The sequence below is a fragment of the Littorina saxatilis genome, linkage group LG6 (assembly GCF_037325665.1).
Source record: "Littorina saxatilis isolate snail1 linkage group LG6, US_GU_Lsax_2.0, whole genome shotgun sequence".
In the NCBI taxonomy this organism is placed as follows: Eukaryota; Metazoa; Mollusca; class Gastropoda; order Littorinimorpha; family Littorinidae; genus Littorina; species Littorina saxatilis.
This window is the reverse complement of record NC_090250.1, coordinates 1,506,853-1,525,534: the sequence shown is the minus strand read 5'-3', so window position 1 is coordinate 1,525,534 and position 18,682 is coordinate 1,506,853. Positions and strand designations below refer to the sequence as shown.

Below are 18,682 nucleotides of genomic sequence, written 5' to 3'. Positions count from 1 at the left end.
GAGAAGCTTTTAAAAAGCTGAGATCACTTCCAAAACAAACTTCTTTCATAAGTCGTTGCAGGCTTTTCTTCTTTCCATCTTTCTTCATTTAAACAGCATTTACAATCCTCAAAGAACAGTCAAATTTCAAGCAGGCATGCATGCATACAAACAGAACCAAACAAAATCTACAGATGGAGTAAGTCAGAAGTTGAACGCATCAAATTCGCGAGTCATGCGTAGCGTGACATGTAAAGACTCTGTTTTGGCGTTCCACTGTGCCTTTCCGTTCTTATCGTCCACTGGATGGGGAAGATGGAGGCCTAGTTTGCTGTTACACACACACACATACATAGAGTCAGTGTCATTATATGGGTGTTTCACACAGATTCTACAGAAACAATTCTTTCTCTATCTCGATCTCTGCTGTAGAAATATATAATAAATGTAAATCAGTCATATATGAACGTACATTTACTTATATAATTAAGTGGAAAAAAAGAGTTTGTGTGAACAGAGGGAATAGTTAACGTGTGTGTGAGTTTATGCATGTGTGTATGTGCTTTTCCAGACAGAGTTACTGAGAAAGAAACGGATCACGCAAGTGACAATATTACTTACTATTTTGGAGTTCTGCAGTCAAGGAATTTAGGTTTGACGTCCAACTCTACATCAGCCATTGTTGTGTTGGGTAGATGAATCTTCACCTGTCCAAAAGCATCCAGTAACCAGTAAGTAACGACTCTGTATTAAGAATTATTTAATCTTTGCAAATTCTTCAAAGTTTGAACCCTTCAGCTCTAGTGTCACAATTCAGAGACAGTATCTGACAGCATCTGACAGCACCTGACAGCCCCGACAGCATCTGACAGCCCTGACATCATCTGACAGCATCTGACAGCCCTGACAGCATCTGACAGCCCCGACAGCATCTGACAGCCCTGACGGCATCTGACAACCCCGACAGCCCTGACGCCACTTGATTTACACATCAAACGAAAAGAACGTCTTTTCAGCTTTGATCAACAAAAAACAAAAAACAAGTCATCTCATTTACTGGTTCATAGGATATGAGCAATTGAAGACCCAATTAAACTCAGATTTAGCATGTCTGGTAGTAGCAAAAAAATCTACAAGAATTTAAAGTCAAACAGAAGTTGGGTTAAAAAAGACTACTGTGAAGAAAAGTAAATCCAGATAAACCTCCTTTTAAAGGCACAGTGCAGCTCACAGCCTTCGTTTTGCGTTTTTGTTGCAGCTGAGTGCATTTACAGTTCAAAAATCCTCCTATGGTAGTAAAACAAACCCAAAACTACCCAACGACGACATCTGTGAAGCTCGACAGTTTCTTGTTCATGCGAGTGCATAAATTAACCTAGTTATTACGTGGTGTTTGGTCGGAGTTCGATTCAACTGAGTGATTCCGGCCTCCATTTTGTTTTACACAAACTCATGATGACGTCTGACATAGTTTGCTAGTGACGTGTCTTTTTGTGCATGATGTGGTGATCTACCTGATTTAAATTTAGATCCAAAAATAGGCCAAGACCAGCTGGGTCCGAGTACAAAATTAATTCGTAAAAAAAATCGCAGTTCTTGACTCTTTGGGTGCAAGTCAATGAAACTTGGTAGTTCTTCTAACAGATAGCTGCCTGAGGTATGACTAAAAGCCACAGGGGCTCCGTGCACCTGGATTTGACAAGTTCAGTACCTTTAAGATCCCTGAATGTTAGACTTCCTCTCTTTTCAGACTTTGTGTTTGAAGATGTTCTCTTCATAACCTCTGTAAATGTTCCTACACTTAAAGGCTTCCTCCTTTTTTAGACCTGAATTTTTAAGATTTTCAAGGGGCGGGGGGTGTCTTAACACTTTCTACCCCACCTATGTTGACCAAGGGTTTGTTTTTTAGCCGAGACCAGCTGTGCTGCAGCAGGGCACTCAGAATTGTAGTAACTGTGTATCAACACACTGGAATGCAGACGTTACAGGAAGCGACTGAAGCTAACAGTCTGAGCGGATACGAATATATCCGTACCTGGTCAGATAGAGCCATATGAGTGGGTACGGATATATATATATATTGGGAGACAATGAGTTAAAAGGTGTGTTTTTACTGTACAACACACAAAAGACATTTTTGATGTGAAAGGACAAACAAAAAGCACGGCTCACCACCATGTCTTCACAGCTGGAAGTAAGTGGAGTCCTGTTCCCCATTTGAAGAAACATGTCTTCACTTGATACTGCCTGTTTGAACACTATGTCATACCTGCACACACAAAAAAGATACTGTAAATGTATATAAATAGTGTTACAGGGTTAAACATACGTATCAATTATGCCAGGCTCTAAAGTACAAAAGATGACAATGGCTGTATTGGTTATATCTAATTCACCACTGCATGGGCACACACATCATTCATATGCATGTATGCACATAGCTGCATGACACAGGTTGAATGATAGACACAAACACATGTATACAGACTCAGCACGGCATACTGAATATTGTATGCCAGAAAGTGCAAGTACACAGATACGTGCGCATACACAAACGCACAGACACATGCAAGCACACAAGATTCTCTCTCTCTTTTTCTCTCTCACTCTCTCTTTTACTCCCTGTCTCTCGGTGTCTCTGTCTCTCTCTTTTTTTCTCTCTCACTCTCTCTTTCTCCCTGTCTCTCGGTGTCTCTGTCTCTCTCTGTGTCTCTGTCTATTTTTCTCTGTCTCTGTCTCTCTCTGTCTCTTTCTCTCTCTGACAAACTCACTCTGGTTCCGGTCTTGGGTCATAGAGAGTTTCATACTCGGCACCCTCTGGAACTTCGTCAGCATCCCAGATATCCTTTGTGTTCTTCTTCTCAACCTCTGTAAATAACACAAAATAGCAAGTACATTGTACAATTAATCTTTTCATATATATATATATCATTACACATAAATCCAATTATTCAATCAAATTGTAACTCTCCACTTAAGGAATGTCGTCATAATTTAACTCTTTGTTATTTGACATTGTCACAGCTCATCAAGAGGCAAATTTATATCCGCCACTTGAAACTATGGCTTCTCATAAACACATGAAAAATCATTACTACAATTATGGGAAACGTAATCTTTGCAGAGAAACCTGTTTGCTTTGAATATCATTGCAGAAGAATTGTCTTTTTGGTGTAAGTGTTTTGTCAATAGCATAACTTCCACCCAAACCACCAAAACATTGCTGACATTACACTAAGGAGAAAAAGAAGACTTTGACTTATGGCATATTCCAGATCTAGGAAGTGACGTCACATGTGACAATGTCAAGATTCATTCAGTATGATGATGAGGATCACACGGGAATATTGCCTGGCTTATCCTGTCACAGTTGCTAGTCATTAGGCATCTCTGAATTTACCCTAACTTTTTTTCATGGGTGCCATGAACACACACACAAAATTTGTGAAGCATTCGTTCAGAAATGGAAGTACACACACACATGCGCGCGCACACACACACACACACACACGAATTCTGTCACAGAGGCTAAGGCCCAAAAAAAAAACAAAAAAAAATGGCATGCAGTGCATGTACACTTTGAGGGCAGAAACATAACATAACCATACCTTTCCTGCTTGAAGGCTGTGATGTATGTTTCACTGGACCAACATCTCCCGGTCCCAGTGCTGCCACTGAACAATCTGGCTGTCAACAGAAAACACTTCATATTGTCTTTTATTTTGAACAATAATGTTACAGTTTTCATGTTTTCAATGAACATCAACAGAGCATGACAGCCCTGAAAGTCCAACAAATGGTGTACTTGGCTTTGGCTAGTGATTCTGAAGATGTAGTAGCCAGAGAGCAAACTTTACTAGACAAACCAACAATTTGTTTTCAGCCTTTTTACTCGCATTTGGCGAGTAGATGAACATTTCTACTCGCCACTTTTAGGCCTGCATGATACAAGTGGCTTCAGTTATGTAAACACCCCCCGCAGGTTAGGGGGAGTCCCATATTGGTTGGGACGAGAAAGAATTTACCCGATGCTCCCCAGCATGTCGTAAGAGGCGACTAACTGTTCTGTTTCTCCTTTTACCCTTGTTAAGTGTTTCTTGTATAGAATATAGTCAATGTTTGTAAAGATTTTAGTCAAGCAGTATGTAAGAAATGTTAAGTCCTTTGTACTGGAAACTTGCATTCTCCCAGTAAGGTCATATATTGTACTACGTTGCAAGCCCCTGGAGCAATTTTTTGATTAGTGCTTTTGTGAACAAGAAACAATTAACAAGTGGGTCTATCCCATCTCCCCCCTTTCCCCTATCCCATCTCCCCCCTTTCCCCATCGCGATATAACCTTGAATGGTTGAAAACGATGTTAAACACCAAATAAAGAAAGAAAGAAAGTTATGTAAACTTTCTTGTGTCAGGTTTATGAACATATATACAAAAAGGTATAAAAACATGCATAGATCTACAACATATCTTTGTTAAAATGTACGTCTGTTTTAGCTGAAAAGCAAATATAAGCACAGAAGAAATTTTTCAATTTATTTAATGCTCAACAAATAATTTCACCTAAAACCATACCTCCTAAAAATCTCATGTATGAAAGAGAGAGGGGAGACAGAAACAGAGAGACAGGCACAGAGAGATAAAACTATTTTACAAGTATCTCAACCAAGAAAAATACCTTCATATCTTCATCACTATCTGATTCTCGGTCATCTGCAATATTCAGGAGATTGGCAATGCCATTGATGTCTGCTCCGGCCCATTCCCAGGACATGGTGAAAATCTGAAACAATCAATGATAATGAATATTAGGCACAAAAAAAAAGGTCTGTTTACGGTAACATAGGGTGAAAAAATAGGGTCGGTAGGTCGGCTTTTTTTTTCCCTTTTTTTTCAAATTTTTTTTTTTTTCATTTTTGAACACCACTGCGTGCATCCATTTTGAAAGGAAGTAACACAAGTGACGACCCTTTACTCCTAACAGTACTTTGAGCTTACCTCCCTTCTGTCGTCTGCTGTTTGAGCGCAAACAGCTCTATTTTGGATGCGGGTTTTTTTTCTTTTTCAGACGATCCAAAAAAACCATTAGGGTCGGGCCTAAAAACTAGGGTCGGTCGGGTTACCGTAAACAGACATTTTTTTTGTTTTTGTTGCCTTAAATAGATTATGAAAGTACTTGTTTTCTTCAAATATGACAACATCTGGATGACACTTATTGATATAACAAAAATTAAACAAATCAATAACTATATTAAACTCACGTGAGACATCCATTAATACAGATACTGACATTCATGGTTTCACTTAGCTGATAGTAGGATTCAGGTAAGAACGGTAATTTTTGTGAGAACACAAATTTTGTTCTGACACAAAAATCGTTTTAAAGTACAGTACTTCTGTTCAGTTTGGTTTGAAAATGTATAGTGTGTGTGTGTGTGTGTGTGTGTGTGTGTGTGTGTGTGTGTGTGTGTGTGTGTGTGTGTGTTACTGAATCAGTGAATGTAGAAAGATTCTGACAGTAAAAAAACCAGACAAGGATGTTCCATAATTCCCCAAATTAAAGACGAAACAAATTGATTAATAAGCATCAAGTCAGTGAGAGTTATTTGGAATCTGATTGTACACGATATACATACCTGAATTTGCGTCAAATATACTTCTGCGTAAAAAAGGGACGATAAGTAAGCTGAGAACACAGGCACAGTTTACAACACGTTCTGGCTTGAGATAACATCACTTCCTGTAACTAATGTAAACAACAGGATTTATTCCGAAGTAAATTAAAACATTTTGAAAGATATATAATAATGATAAATCTACTGCTGTAAATTATTTAAGTAAATAAAACAAGGGAGTGAAAGTAAAGTTTTTTTAATCTCAGAAAGCTTTGATTAGTCTCTATTTTGCATAAGGAATTTACGATTTTTTATTTTTCTGGATCGTCCTTGACCTCGCACTTATCTTCCTTCTCTCAGAAGATTGCTGTGGCCAGAGGGGTGTTTTTTTGGGCTGTCTGCGAATCATTGTTTCATCGACATTAGCAAGCGGGGTTGTAACATGCATGTAGGTATGGATCTGTTCGCTGTGACTAATTGCATCTATAGATAAGGTTTTCGCAATTGCCTTTTCTTTTTCAATTAGATGAGTGCATCAACAACTCTCTCTCTCTCTCTCTCTCTCTCTCTCTCTCTCTCTCTCTCTCTCTCTCTCTCTCTCTCTCTCTCTCTCTCTCTCTCTCTCTCTCTCTCTCTCTCTCTCTCTCCGGGTCATTAAAATCCGTAGTGAGAAGACATGTTCAGGTGGGTTGTTTTTTTACACTTAGACCATTTTGATTTCTTAAGTGTTTTGGGGGCTCTGCTACGCATGCACTAGAGTCTAGAGCTGGTCGAGATCAGTCCCCCGTTTAGCAGCTAGATTTGGCGAGTGGGGCAAGGAAGTAGTGTTTACTGGGGAATAGACCCTATCAGTATTTCAAGTTCTCGCAAGCTCTGGCAAACTTCAAAGCATAGCAAAGGCCGAAGATCATATTATAGTTCTCGTGACTTTCAAAGCATAACATGTTTCGCAGCTATCTTGCAATACCGGCTCAGATGCCGTAAATTAAAGGTCTATTCTAATCTTAATTACTGCGAGGAACGCTAGGATTTGACAAGAGTAGGTGAGCCTACTATGCGAGAAAAAATGGTTACTGCACAGATACTAATCCGATTAATTGTTCACAGCAGTTTACTGTGCAGACGACTTTTTCAGTATTAACATTAAGTAATGATTAACAGATCGTGTTGAATTTTCTGCTGAGCTAGCGGCAAAATCGTTTTAATTTCATATACACTCTTGCTGTCTTACATTATATATATAGAGTGAGAAGGCTAGCCGCAAGCAATTCTTGCCACGGATTAATCTTGTCAACATGAGGTATATAATATACATCAGTAGAGCATATTTCGACTTTTAGTTTTAAAGGTCAACAGTGTCGATGATCAATACCAGAAAGTTGTAAGTTAATTCAGCGATCCGTTGCTAGTACTGAGGGTCAATATCATTATTTTACTTTTTAGGGACGGATGTACATAGCCTGAATCAGCCATCATGACGACACTGGGAAAGGCAGACTTTGGGGTGACAACGTTCTACGCAGCCAGTCACCCAAATGACAAATGCGGCCCAAATGGCTTGCCTTTGACACCCAACTCCATCAAAGTGATGGGACGTTTCCAGGTTCTTGCCACTCTTCAGCATCCTCAGATCTGTCGGTACCTGGATATTGCTAAATCAAAACATGGTGAGTACCTACAATATTTAAGAGACATCTGTCGCTACCTGGATATTGCTAAATCAAAACATGGTAAGTACCTACAATATTAAGAGGTGAAGCTGTAACAGTGTAATTCCCAGACACAGACATCTGTCGCTACCTGGATATTGCTAAATCAAAACATGGTAAGTACCTACAATATTAAGAAGTGAAGCTGTAACAGTGTTGTTCCCAGACACGTACCTACAATATTAATTAAGAGGTGAAGCTGTAACAGTGTTATTCCCAGACACAGACATCTGTCGGTACCTGGATATTGCTAAATCAAAACATGCAACTTTGACATTACAAAGAGGATTTTTTATGACTACCTTTGACATTACAAAGAGGATTTTTTATGACTACCATTTGAACAAAATGTTTAAAAAAACATCGTTAGTAATGTCTCCAAAATTTGCTTTGGAAGGATATCTTTCAGAGAAATTGAAAGTATTGGAGCCCACTTTATTATTTAAAGGCATGCTCCTTCCGGTGTAAAGAGCCACAGATCTGGATAGACTTTTACGACCGTCCCTCTACTTGGTCATATACCAAAAATGAACAACCTGCGTGATTTCTCTGTGCACAGTGGGACATTTTTTCATGAATTAATTGTGTAAAAGCGACAAGTGTTGTTGTTTTGCCCCCCGCGGGTTAGGGGGAAGAATTTACCCGATGCTCCCCAGCATGTCGTAAGAGGCGACTAACGGATTCTGTTTCTCCTTTTACCCTTGTTAAGTGTTTCTTGTATAGAATATAGTCAATTTTTGAAAAGATTTTAGTCAAGCAGTATGTAAGAAATGTTAAGTCCTTTGTACTGGAAACTTGCATTCTCCCAGTAAGGTAATACATTGTATTACGTTGCAAGCCCCTGGAGCAAATTTTTGATTAGTGCTTTTGTGAACAAGAAACAATTGACAAGTGGCTCTATCCCATCTCCTCCCTTTCCCCGTCGCAATATAACCATCATGGTTGAAAACGACGTTAAACAGCAAATAAAGAAAGAAAGTTGTTGTTTTAAAAATAAATTAATCCATCCATAACTTACAGCTCACAACTTACAGCTCACCGCAGCTAGAAGTCAGGGTGTTGATTTTTGGTAAGTGGAGGGATGGCGTTATCTCATATAAAACTCAAAAAGCCTGTCCAGATCTCAGATGGTGAGTGGAACTGTTTTCCTGGTAAGGATTGAAGGAGTATGCTTTGAGTTGCATTTTGTATATCTATTCAATAAATGAGATGCTGCTTTTTTTTCTCTCTTTTTTTCAGAGCGCATGCTGGTTGTGTCTGAGTATTACCAAACCAATCTTCTCAGCCAGCTGGGGTCTGAAAAATACTCAAAGTTAGTACCTGTGAATATAATCATAATATAATGTGTAGTCAGCATGCAGTGAACATCTACAATGTCACATTTATTTTACGAGGAGTCTAAATTTGTTGATGGTCTTATACTGACACAACAAAAAGGGCTTTAGAGGGAAGATAGCGAATGCAGTATGCAGTGTAATTCTTGTTTGTTAATGCAGCGTTTCAATTCATCAGAGGAGAACAGAATAAATTGAGAGAAAAAACAACAACAACATGCTGAGTAACTATAGAAGTAAATTAATCGTGTGCCGAAATGGCGGGGTAAAAACGGTCATACACGTAAAAACCCACTTGTGTAAAAAACATGAGTGTACCCCATGGGAGTCTCAGCCCATGAACGCAGAGGAAGAATTGTGTGCTTATTAGGTCAGGAAAAAATCTTTGCTCTTGTCTGTGCTTGTTTAGTCTGCAGTAGAAAATATTCCATTAGATTCAGTGATGGTGATGATGTACTGTTTCAGGGAAAGCAGTGTAGTTCATGTGTTTTTCCTAAATGATTGTACAGCGCTTTGAGCAGGGATTATCCCTGGATACATGCGCTCTACAAATATTAGTATTATTATGATTACTGTTTCAGTGAAAGAAATGTAGTTCATGTGGTTTACCAAATTCTGGAGGGTCTGTCATTTCTGCACGGTAAAGGAATAACGCATCGCAGCCTTTCGCTGGACAACGTTCTGCTACAATCCCAGGTGTGCATAATAATTGATGTGTGTTTGTGCTGTCTTATTTGTGAATATATTTCCTCAGTACCACTACTAGGTTAAATCATTTGTCAAGAAAACAAACAAAAAAACCGACAGACAAAATGCAAGCAACAAACAAAGAGAAAAAAAATCATTGTTGAGAGAGAGATCAAACAAAATTGTGGGAGAAAAAAAGGCTAATTGGCTTTGAAGGTTATCTCTTGCACGCGACTTTTTCAACCATGTTGAAGGCCGTGGAACCCCCCAATTTAAGACTCCCTCGGTGTCCGAACACCCCCGTGTGTACACGCAAGCACAAGACCAAGTGCGCACAAAAAAGATCCTGTAATCCATGTCAGAGTTCGGTGGGTTATAGAAACACGAAAATACCCAGCATGCTTCCTCCGAAAACGGCGTATGGCTGCCTAAATGGCGGGGTAAAAAACGGTCTTACACGTAAAATTCCACTCGTGCAAAAAACACGAGTGTACGTGGGAGTTTCAGCCCATGAACGCAGAAGAAGAAGAAGACTCCCTCCCTTTTAAGACCTTGTTTTCTCAGATTTTTGGTTCATAACCTCTGTAATTTGTAAATGTACCCCCATTTTAAGACTCCTGTTTCTCCGGGGTTTTTTTTAGGTCTTAAGAGGGAGGTTCCACTGTATAGATCTTCAGACATATGTAACCGTGTGCCCATCTACTTTCCTCTTTCGTACTGAACTCAAACACTAAAGCAGACAACACAAGTTATATTACCCAGGTTCTTTTATTCCATACGATGAAATGGGGAAAATGTGGGATAACGGGGGTTTATCTTCAAATACAACTTTCACTGTATAGGACTAAACAACTTTAAAGAAAAACAATATTCTCACTCTTCATTCTAAAACTACATTCTTCCCCTAAAAATACCCTTTAAAACACACCAAATCCTTTCCCCAAACTACACTCTACTCTAAATCCTCACTCTCAACTTTAATCCAAAAAAACACAATGAAACTCTAATTTAAAACAAACGAAATCTAAAAAAAACAATTCTTTAAAAAAACCAAATCTACAAAAACTCTAACAAAATCTGACCAAAATCTCTCCACTAAATCTAACTACTCTTCACTAACAAAACCTAGTCTATAAAAACAAATCTACGACCAATTAAAAAAAGAAAAGACCTAACTAAACCAGAACAGACCTAACTAAAAAGAACCCCTCTAGAAAGAAAGACCTAACTAAACCCAGACCAGACCTAACTAACCCAACAGACCTAACTAAACCCCGTCTACTGAAACCCCGTCGCACACTCGGCCATCCTGCAAACACAGAATGCACGCCGTAAGCATACGTAAACAAATCAACAATTTCAACTACCACAAGCTAACTCATTAAACAACAAAACACATCATTCCTACCAAATAACATGCCTACAATACATATACCGTTCTCTCAAACAACGGTCTTCTAAAGCATTCACACACAAAAATCTTCCCCACCATTCCAATCTACTTAAACATTCAAATAAATCCTCCCCCCAAGCAGCATACTATTCTTTTCACCGCCTACCCATTTACAGAAAGAAAATTGTTTTAACCTACCAGCAAAAGAATCCTCACATTCCGGAAAGATTTCCGGCCGTGACAGACATGTCACACAACGGCATTAAAAACACGCCGCACCAAATACACGTCTCCTTCCCTCAAAGATTCCAAGCAAAAGCACAGTTTTAGCGTTCACATCCTGTGCACCGGTGTCACAAGATTAACCCATTCAACTCGAGGGGTGTCAGGCAGCCCCACTTTCTTTAGTTAGTGCCTAACGTCACCTTCAACTATTCAACTTTACATCGCGGCGGAGGGAAAAAGGGAGATGGAACAAAGCCACCTGTCAATTGTTTCTTGTTCACAAAAACATTAATCACAAAATTTACTCCAGAGGCTTGTACCAAAAAAGCGATCGTTTTACCTATGCAAATTTTAGAATCGGCTATTCCGCGAGACCAATTCAATAGAAATGAAACTCAGTCTCGGAAACCTTAATGGATCCCCGATAGTATAGAGGTACCACGAGTTCACACGGATGCACAAGAGTGCATGTGTACCGTAACTGTCGTTCCCAAGCTCACACATACAGAGAGTTTGCTTGTTTGTTGTACATGTACGTAATCTTTTGCAATAAATTCTGTTGCTACACACTTTTGGCTCATTTTTGGCTCACGTAAGTGTAGCCTATGCGATGATAAACTTTGTCTGTCTGTGCGTGCGTGCGTGCGTGCGTGCGTATGTATGTATGTGTGTATGTCTGTGGTAGAAACTTTAACATTTCCGAGTCTATGGATTACGTCAGTCTCGGTCAAAAGTGTTCGACGTGTGTGATAGAAACTATTTGAAGACGTCACATTATGACGTAAGAGGGTTAGACGTCACGCAAAGGAATTACTGAAAGTCTCGGTCATTGTTATTGTGAGCGGGCCGAGACTTCTTGGCAGATCCAGGGTCTCGCTTTCTTGCATAGTTTCACCTATGCTTACTGTGTGTGTGTGTGTGTGTGTGTGTGTGTGTGTGTGTGTGTCAGTGTGTATGTGTTACGGAGTGATTGAGTTTGTCACAGTGTTACTGTTTGTCGATTTCTTACGTGAGCCTTGAAGGCTTCGCCTCTTGTTTAAGAATAGAAAGAAGAGACTGCAGGTGGGAAGAACAAGAACTAGGTAACAATGCAAATTTACTCACCAGAAAAACAAACGATATTCGTATTTTTATTCATATTTTTATTGTTCATGTTTCTGGTGAGTACACTTACACTGTTATCTTGTTCTTGTAGATTTTTTAAGATGAATCTGTTTTTTACGCTACAGTCCGACATAAAGCTGGCTGAGTATGGAATGTACTACATGACGGGCTGGGGGTCTGATGTCAGCTTTCCAATTGGGTAAGTGGTCACGTTGGTATCATTGTTGCTTTTATTCTTTATATTGCTGTTGTTTACCTAAGAGCTTTAACTACCAAATCTAGATTGAAACAAAGTGGATTCCAGTGGTCTGGATTTAGTCAATGAAAAAAATAGAATAAAATAAACTTTTCTTACTGCATGTAATGCCAAATACCAGTTGCACAATAAAGCCAGTGACCCACCAATGCATCATTTCGAGAATTATTTGTTCCTTACAAAGAAGAATCTTGTACAATCACATCATGCATGTCTGTGTGTCTTTCTGTGTGTCTTTCTGTCTGGCTGTGTCTAAGTGTGTTAGTGTTTGCCTGCGTGTACAGTGAGGGGGGGGGGTAGCTCAGGTAGTAGTTCACTGGACTTGTGATCCCAGGGTCGCGGGTTCGAATCCGGGCAGACGCAGAGATGGTATCCATGTTCCACCCCCCTGTCACCACAGTTGCACGTAAAAGACTTCAGTCATTCTGCCATAAGTGCAGATGGCTGATACCACCTAAACACGCATACACTTGTGTATCTCATTAAACCGCCATTATATGGGGCTTACTGGATTCACTCTGTCTGTTTGTTTCTTTGTTTGTTTGTTTGTTAGTTTGAGTAGGGCGGGCGGGTGGACGATGTCTTACAAACAAGTCGGGTAAGATTTGTATCTCTGGGTCAATTAAGCTGAAATTTCGTGAAATTGTAAGGAATAGGGTTACACGGGTGTATGCAAAAAATTACATTCCTAACGAAAGTCAAACGGAAGATATTGGTTAAAACGCTTTTACAAACCGAACCAAGGGACGAAACCCGCTGGCAAAAGCATAGGTTATGCGGGAATTCCCGCACGTTTACTCCCCTTAGAATGTGTGTCGTTGGTTTTGTTCAATTTCATTTTATGTGCTCCGATATATTTAAATGCTTAGTTGGGCGGTAAGAGTGGAGTTTGTTTTATTGGTGTGTATGGTTCCGTGGTACGGACTTGTTTGCCAAATAATGTTTTGGTCTTATGTTATTTAAGCCGCCATTTATATATAAATGGGGCTTACTGGATTCACTCTGTCTGTTTGTTTGTTTGTTTGTTTGTTTGAGTAGGGCGGGTGGGCGGTCGATGTCTTACAAACAAGTCGGGTAAGACTTGTATCTCTGGGTCAATCTCTCTCTCTCTCTCTCTCTCTCTCTCTCTCTCTCTCTCTCTCTCTCTCTCTCTCTCTCTCTCTCTCCCCCTCTCTCTCTTTCTCTTGCTCTCTCTCAGTACTCCCTCTCTCTTTCTCTCGCTCTCTCTCAGTATATGGTTTGAAACTGTTAAGCGTGACTTAAGGTCGCGGATTAGGTGACAGGTCAACTTTGTGCAGAGACGGTATCCATGTCCTACCCCCGTGTCACCACGGGCGGCTTTTTGCCTGTTAAGGTCAACGCTTGTTTAAAGTGACATGCCCCTAATGTCTGTGCTGTAAGGGCTTAAAATTTGAATTTCTCGTTAATGTTAGTCTAAGTCACTGTGTGTTTGTGATCACCACTGTGTCGTTGAACAGCTCCCCGCACTACACGGCCCCAGAAGTTCTGTGCAGCGGGCCAGTGGTGGTGGACGAGGAAGCGGAGAAATGTGTTCAGCCCGTCAGCGGCCCCAAATCAGACACATGGTCGCTGGGCATCATTCTGCTACAGCTTGTGCTGGTAAAAAAAAGCTGCTGGATCCAACAGATCCTCTCCCTTATGACCTAGATACGACATCCCAAAACAGATGGACTGCTAACGTTCAAATATTCACAATCCAAAAAACAAGAATTGTTGGTTACCTGAATGCTTCTGTCACCTAAATGATTCTAAATAGACAGTACTCAGGTATAACTCTGTCAGGTTTGTATGTGTTGTGAAAAAGTGAATACTCTTGCTTTTGTTGAGGCAAACTTTCCCCCATGGCATTATATGCCATGCACTTGCGAGGGGCGTGTCTCCACATGTCGACAAGGAACTTGTGTGGAGACAGTCCCTTTCGAAAATGGGAAAGTTTGCCTCAATAAAAGCAGGTGTACTTACTATTTCGCAAACTATACAAAGCACACAGAGTTAATTCCGGAATTAATTTTTTTCTCAGGTTGTAGGAGGCCTTAAAGCCGAGGTACCACTGTATTTGTTTGATTGTGTGCCTTTCTGTGTTTCACTCTTGCTGTGTAATTTTGTTTGATATTATTTTGCCCCAGCTGGTAAAGAATGCATTTAGAAGTGTGTGTATATGTGCTGGTGAAGAATGCATTTAGAAGTATGTGTGTGTGTGTGTGTGTGTGTGTGACATTTTGTGTTCATGTTTTATCAATTTCATTTTCTAAAAATTGTTGTCTGAGTTTCAAAAGTAAGTATTTTCTAAGTTGCCCATTTCTTTTTCAGGGAAAGAAGCTATGGGAAGGAACACCACTTGCAGAAGTTCTGCAGAAGATACTTGGTTTTGTAACTGAAGGTAATTTTTAGAGGGTGTGGTATGTGTGTATGCGTGCATTTGACAACCAAAATTGAAACATTATGACAAAACAAAAGTTAATACATATACTTGTGATTTAGTTTCATTACCTGTTGTCTTTTTCAGAAATGTCCCCCTTGGATAGCTTGGCAGTTTCACAGGGCTTCACAGAAAAGCTGAAGGTAATGTTTTCTGTTGTAGACTTTCAAAAAAAAACGTCTTGATATCTGCCTATTCTGAGCATTTATAATTTGAGTGTGTGCTTCTTGTTGGAGTTGATAAAAAAAAAATGTGTGTTTTCATTTTCGTGCATTTTTTCTTACAGTTTTTTGTAATTTAGATTGCTGTGCTAGTCGCAATAAATTTACTATGCAATTGATTCCTTTTGACTCTATTTGAGTTTTATTTAACTCTGTTTCTTTTCTACAGACCTTATCAAAAGACATGATGGATCTTCTTAGATCTTGTCTGACTGTAACTCCGTCAAGAAGGTTAGTTTGTACAATTATGTGTGTGTGTGGAGGGGGGGGGGGGGGGGGGAGAAAGACATCCTTGAGTTTTTCAATGAAGGTAAGTTATAAAAGTATTTAGTGTGTGTGTGTGTGTAAGACTTCATGGCTGTGTTAGGAAAAGAAAGGGGTTGGAGTGCTGTGTGTCCTGGCATGCCCATGAGCTGAACATTCCAGGAGGCATTAGAGAGATCATCAACCGAATGACATGAAATACTATTTGAAGTGAAATATAACATTTGACATTTTATGCAATTTTGTTGAATCAGATGTTTTGGCTGGTCAAAATTGCAAATGAAAGTCATAACATTGGGTCAATCGTCCTGAATTTGATCAGAAAAAATCTTCATTAAAATTGCCTGAACAGTTTCCTGTGTACATATCTGTCAGTGGCATTTATCTGCATACCTTTTGGTACTATGACTACTGTTGCTGTGTTCATTTGTCACTCTGAATAGACAGCTTTGTTCTTGTTCTGTTACGACAGGAGTGTCTAAATGTCCATGTATTCCAAATCTGTCTTGTATTCTTTCAGACCTGCAGCAGAAGAGCTTATGAAGCATCCTGTCTTTCGAGAAGAGCGACAAAAAGCAGTGAGTATAATCTGGGGAAAAATGGAAGAAAAATTGTAAGAAGGAGAGAGAATGTGTGTGTGTGTGTGTGTGTGTGTGTGTGTGTGTGTGTGTATGTGTGTGTGTGTGTGTGTGTGTGAGAGAGAGAGAGAATGGTGTGTGTGAGAGAATGGTGTGTGAGTGTGTGTGAGAGAGAGAGAGAATGGTGTGTGAGTGTGAGAGATTATGGTGTGTGTGTGAGAGAGAATGGTGTGTGTGAGAGAGAGAGAATGGTGTGTGTGAGAGAGAGAGAGAGAATGGTGTGTGAGTGTGAGAGATTATGGTGTGTGTGTGTGAGAGAGAATGGTGTGTGTGAGAGAGAGGGAGAATGGTGTGTGAGTGTGAGAGATTATGGTGTGTGTGTGAGAGAGAATGGTGTGTGTGTGAGAGAGAGAATGGTGTGTGTGAGAGAGAGAGAGAGAATGGTGTGTAAGTGTGAGAGATTATGGTGTGTGTGTGTGTGAGAGAATGGTGTGTGAGTGTGTGAGAGAGAGAGTGGTGTGTGTGAGAGAGAGAGAGAATGGTGTGTGAGTGTGAGAGATTATGTTGTGTGTGTGAGAGAGAATGGTGTGTATGAGAGAGAGAGAATGGTGTGTGAGTGTGAGAGATTATGGTGTGTGTGTGAGAGAGAGAATGGTGTGTGTGAGAGAGAGATTATGGTGTGTGTGTGAGAGAGAGAATGGTGTGTGAGAGAGAGAGAATGGTGTGTGAGAGAGAGAGAATGGTGTGTGAGTGTGTGAGAGAGAGAGTGGTGTGTGTGTGTGTGTGTGTGTGTGTGCATGTGTGTGTGTGTGTGAGATAGAGAGAGAGAGAATGGCATGTGTGTGTGTGTGTGTGTTGAGGTGATGATACTTACTGAAGTGGTGTGTGTGTGTGTGTATGTATGTCTGTGTGTGTGCTGTCAGTGTCAGATTTCATTGATTTCATTCATGTCTTGTGTGTGCAGACCCCGTACCTCAATGGATACAGCATGTTCACCACAAGACTCAGATGCCGAGACCTTGAGCTCCCAAACTATGATGATGAGGGTAACTTTCTTCTTCCTTCGTTTCTCCATGTTAGCACTTCAGGCGAATTAATGCAATACAGTGGACCCCCCCTCCCCCTTTTAAGATTGTTTTGTTACATTTTCTGATAATAACCTCTGTAAATGTACCTCCATTGTAAGACTCTATCCTTTTTGGGCGGGGAAATAGCTCAGTCGGTAGCAGCGCTGGCTTCAAAACCAGTTGTCGCTTTCAGCGTGGGTTCGATCCCCACATTCGGCGAGGGATTTATTTCCCAGAGTCAGCTTTGTGCAGACTCTCCTCGGTATCCGAACAACCCCGTGTGCACGCATGCGCAGGATAAAAAATGGGTAGCGCCGTATACAGTATGGCAGCGTGCTTTCCCCAGGGAGAATTTCCATGAGGGTAACCTCACAGGACTATATGAATCTTATCCTTATCCTTTTTAACTTTTTTTCTTTCCGATTTTTGAGGATTTAAAAAAAGGGTTTCACTGTAGCTTGCGGCGGGGATGTAGCTCAGTCGGTAGCGCGCTGGATTTGTATTTAGTTGGCCGCTGTCAGCGTGAGTTCATCCCCACGTTCGGCGAGAGATTTATTTCTGAGAGTCAACTTAGTGTGCAGACTCTCCTCGGTGTCCGAACACCCCCGTGTGTACACGCAAGCACAAGACCAAGTGCGCACGAAAAAGATCCTGTAATCCATGTCAGAGTTCGGTGGGTTATAGAAACACGGAAATACCCAGCATGCTTCCTCCGAAAGCGGCGTATGGCTGCCTAAATGGCGGGGTAAAAACGGTCATACACGTAAAAGCCGTGGGAGTTTCAGCCCATGAACGAACACACACACACTGGAGCTTGCATCCTTCTTGGGAGAGCAGACACATTTGTCTCTACATTTAAAACAAAATATTGCAATCAATTGTCAGTTGTGGAGTCAACAAGAAAAGTATTGCTTGTTTTACAATACTTTTTCCAGATTGTTTAAGCTTCGTAAATGTTTGTCATGCTTTTAAGAGTAGTTCTCTTTCAGGCTTTCTCCAGAGGCATTACCGTCTCCCTAAACCTCAAGATTAGATTTGTGGTCTGTTGGTACTAGCCTTGTGCAACCCCTTTGGTTTGTTTTTCCTTTTGCTATCGTTGGTTTAAGGTAGTTCACTGGACCCGTTAAATATAATTTGGTTTCTCCCAAAAGTTGGTTATTTTTTAAGTTCGATCTGTCTGCTATGCATTCAGCATAAAAAAAATATAGGGTAGTGGGTTCGTTTCGGAGCTATGAGTCTCGGAAGACAGTGCCCGTTTTGAATTTTGGACCGAAAAATCGAAAAATGGGTATGTTTTGAAAACGGCCAATTACACAAACATCTGCATAGGAATAGTCATTTGAAAAATATCACCCAAAGCAGCAATGGGCAGGTAACGAAGTGCACTGGTAAACGAAAATGTTGCGCATACTCAAACTTTGTGACGTCACGTCTTTTGCCAGAGTTTATTTTAAATTTGTTCCTCATGTTGAGGTATTTTATTGCTGGTAGCCTGGAAATAAATTACGATTTGATGAGATGGGTTGTAAACGCAAGAGCGATCAAAACGGCATTAAAAAAAACAAAAAAAACGACAGGTTGGTAGTGTTTTTAGGGGGGGTTCACTCCCTTGATTAACCCCACCCTTTGCACTATTACTGTCCAGTGTGCCTCAGAAAAATATGTGTCACGATAATGTAAAGGGCTGTTGTCCGATCATTTGTCTCAGATATATGAGCCAACTAAATTATGTTTTTAAAAACCACTGTTACATATGACCTCTGTTGAAAGTCAAAGGTCACCGCAACTTTGAAAGGCCACAAGTCCGATTCAA

At 40.3% G+C, this 18,682-nt stretch overlaps 2 protein-coding genes across 3 annotated transcripts in view; one reads left to right on the top strand and one right to left on the bottom strand.

Annotated features, from left to right (window-relative positions):
* Positions 1-60: 60 nt before the first annotated feature.
* LOC138968246 (dynein axonemal assembly factor 6-like) lies at positions 61-5,738 on the bottom strand. The gene is made up of 7 exons (XM_070340808.1): positions 5,613-5,738; positions 4,655-4,759; positions 3,588-3,666; positions 2,751-2,847; positions 2,152-2,248; positions 601-686; positions 61-310 (listed from the first exon to the last, which is right to left on the bottom strand). Exons 2-7 carry the CDS (start codon positions 4,748-4,750, stop codon positions 184-186), a joined length of 582 nt encoding a protein of 193 aa, XP_070196909.1. The 5' UTR covers positions 4,751-4,759; positions 5,613-5,738; the 3' UTR covers positions 61-183.
* A 217-nt stretch (positions 5,739-5,955) lies between these two features.
* LOC138968243 (TBC domain-containing protein kinase-like protein) overlaps positions 5,956-18,682 on the top strand; it is a 40,364-nt gene continuing 27,637 nt past the window's right edge. The window contains exons 1-11 of one of the 2 annotated variants that reach the window (XM_070340802.1): positions 5,956-6,039; positions 7,035-7,258; positions 8,540-8,612; positions 9,216-9,330; positions 12,169-12,242; positions 13,778-13,919; positions 14,631-14,700; positions 14,827-14,882; positions 15,130-15,191; positions 15,745-15,802; positions 16,767-16,848. In XM_070340802.1, coding sequence (XP_070196903.1) covers positions 7,066-7,258; positions 8,540-8,612; positions 9,216-9,330; positions 12,169-12,242; positions 13,778-13,919; positions 14,631-14,700; positions 14,827-14,882; positions 15,130-15,191; positions 15,745-15,802; positions 16,767-16,848 — 925 coding nt within the window. In that variant the 5' untranslated portion in view covers positions 5,956-6,039; positions 7,035-7,065. Of the gene's footprint in view, positions 6,044-7,034; positions 7,259-8,539; positions 8,613-9,215; positions 9,331-12,168; positions 12,243-13,777; positions 13,920-14,630; positions 14,701-14,826; positions 14,883-15,129; positions 15,192-15,744; positions 15,803-16,766; positions 16,849-18,682 lie in introns of both variants that reach the window. The other variant, XM_070340801.1, reaches the window with a different exon arrangement.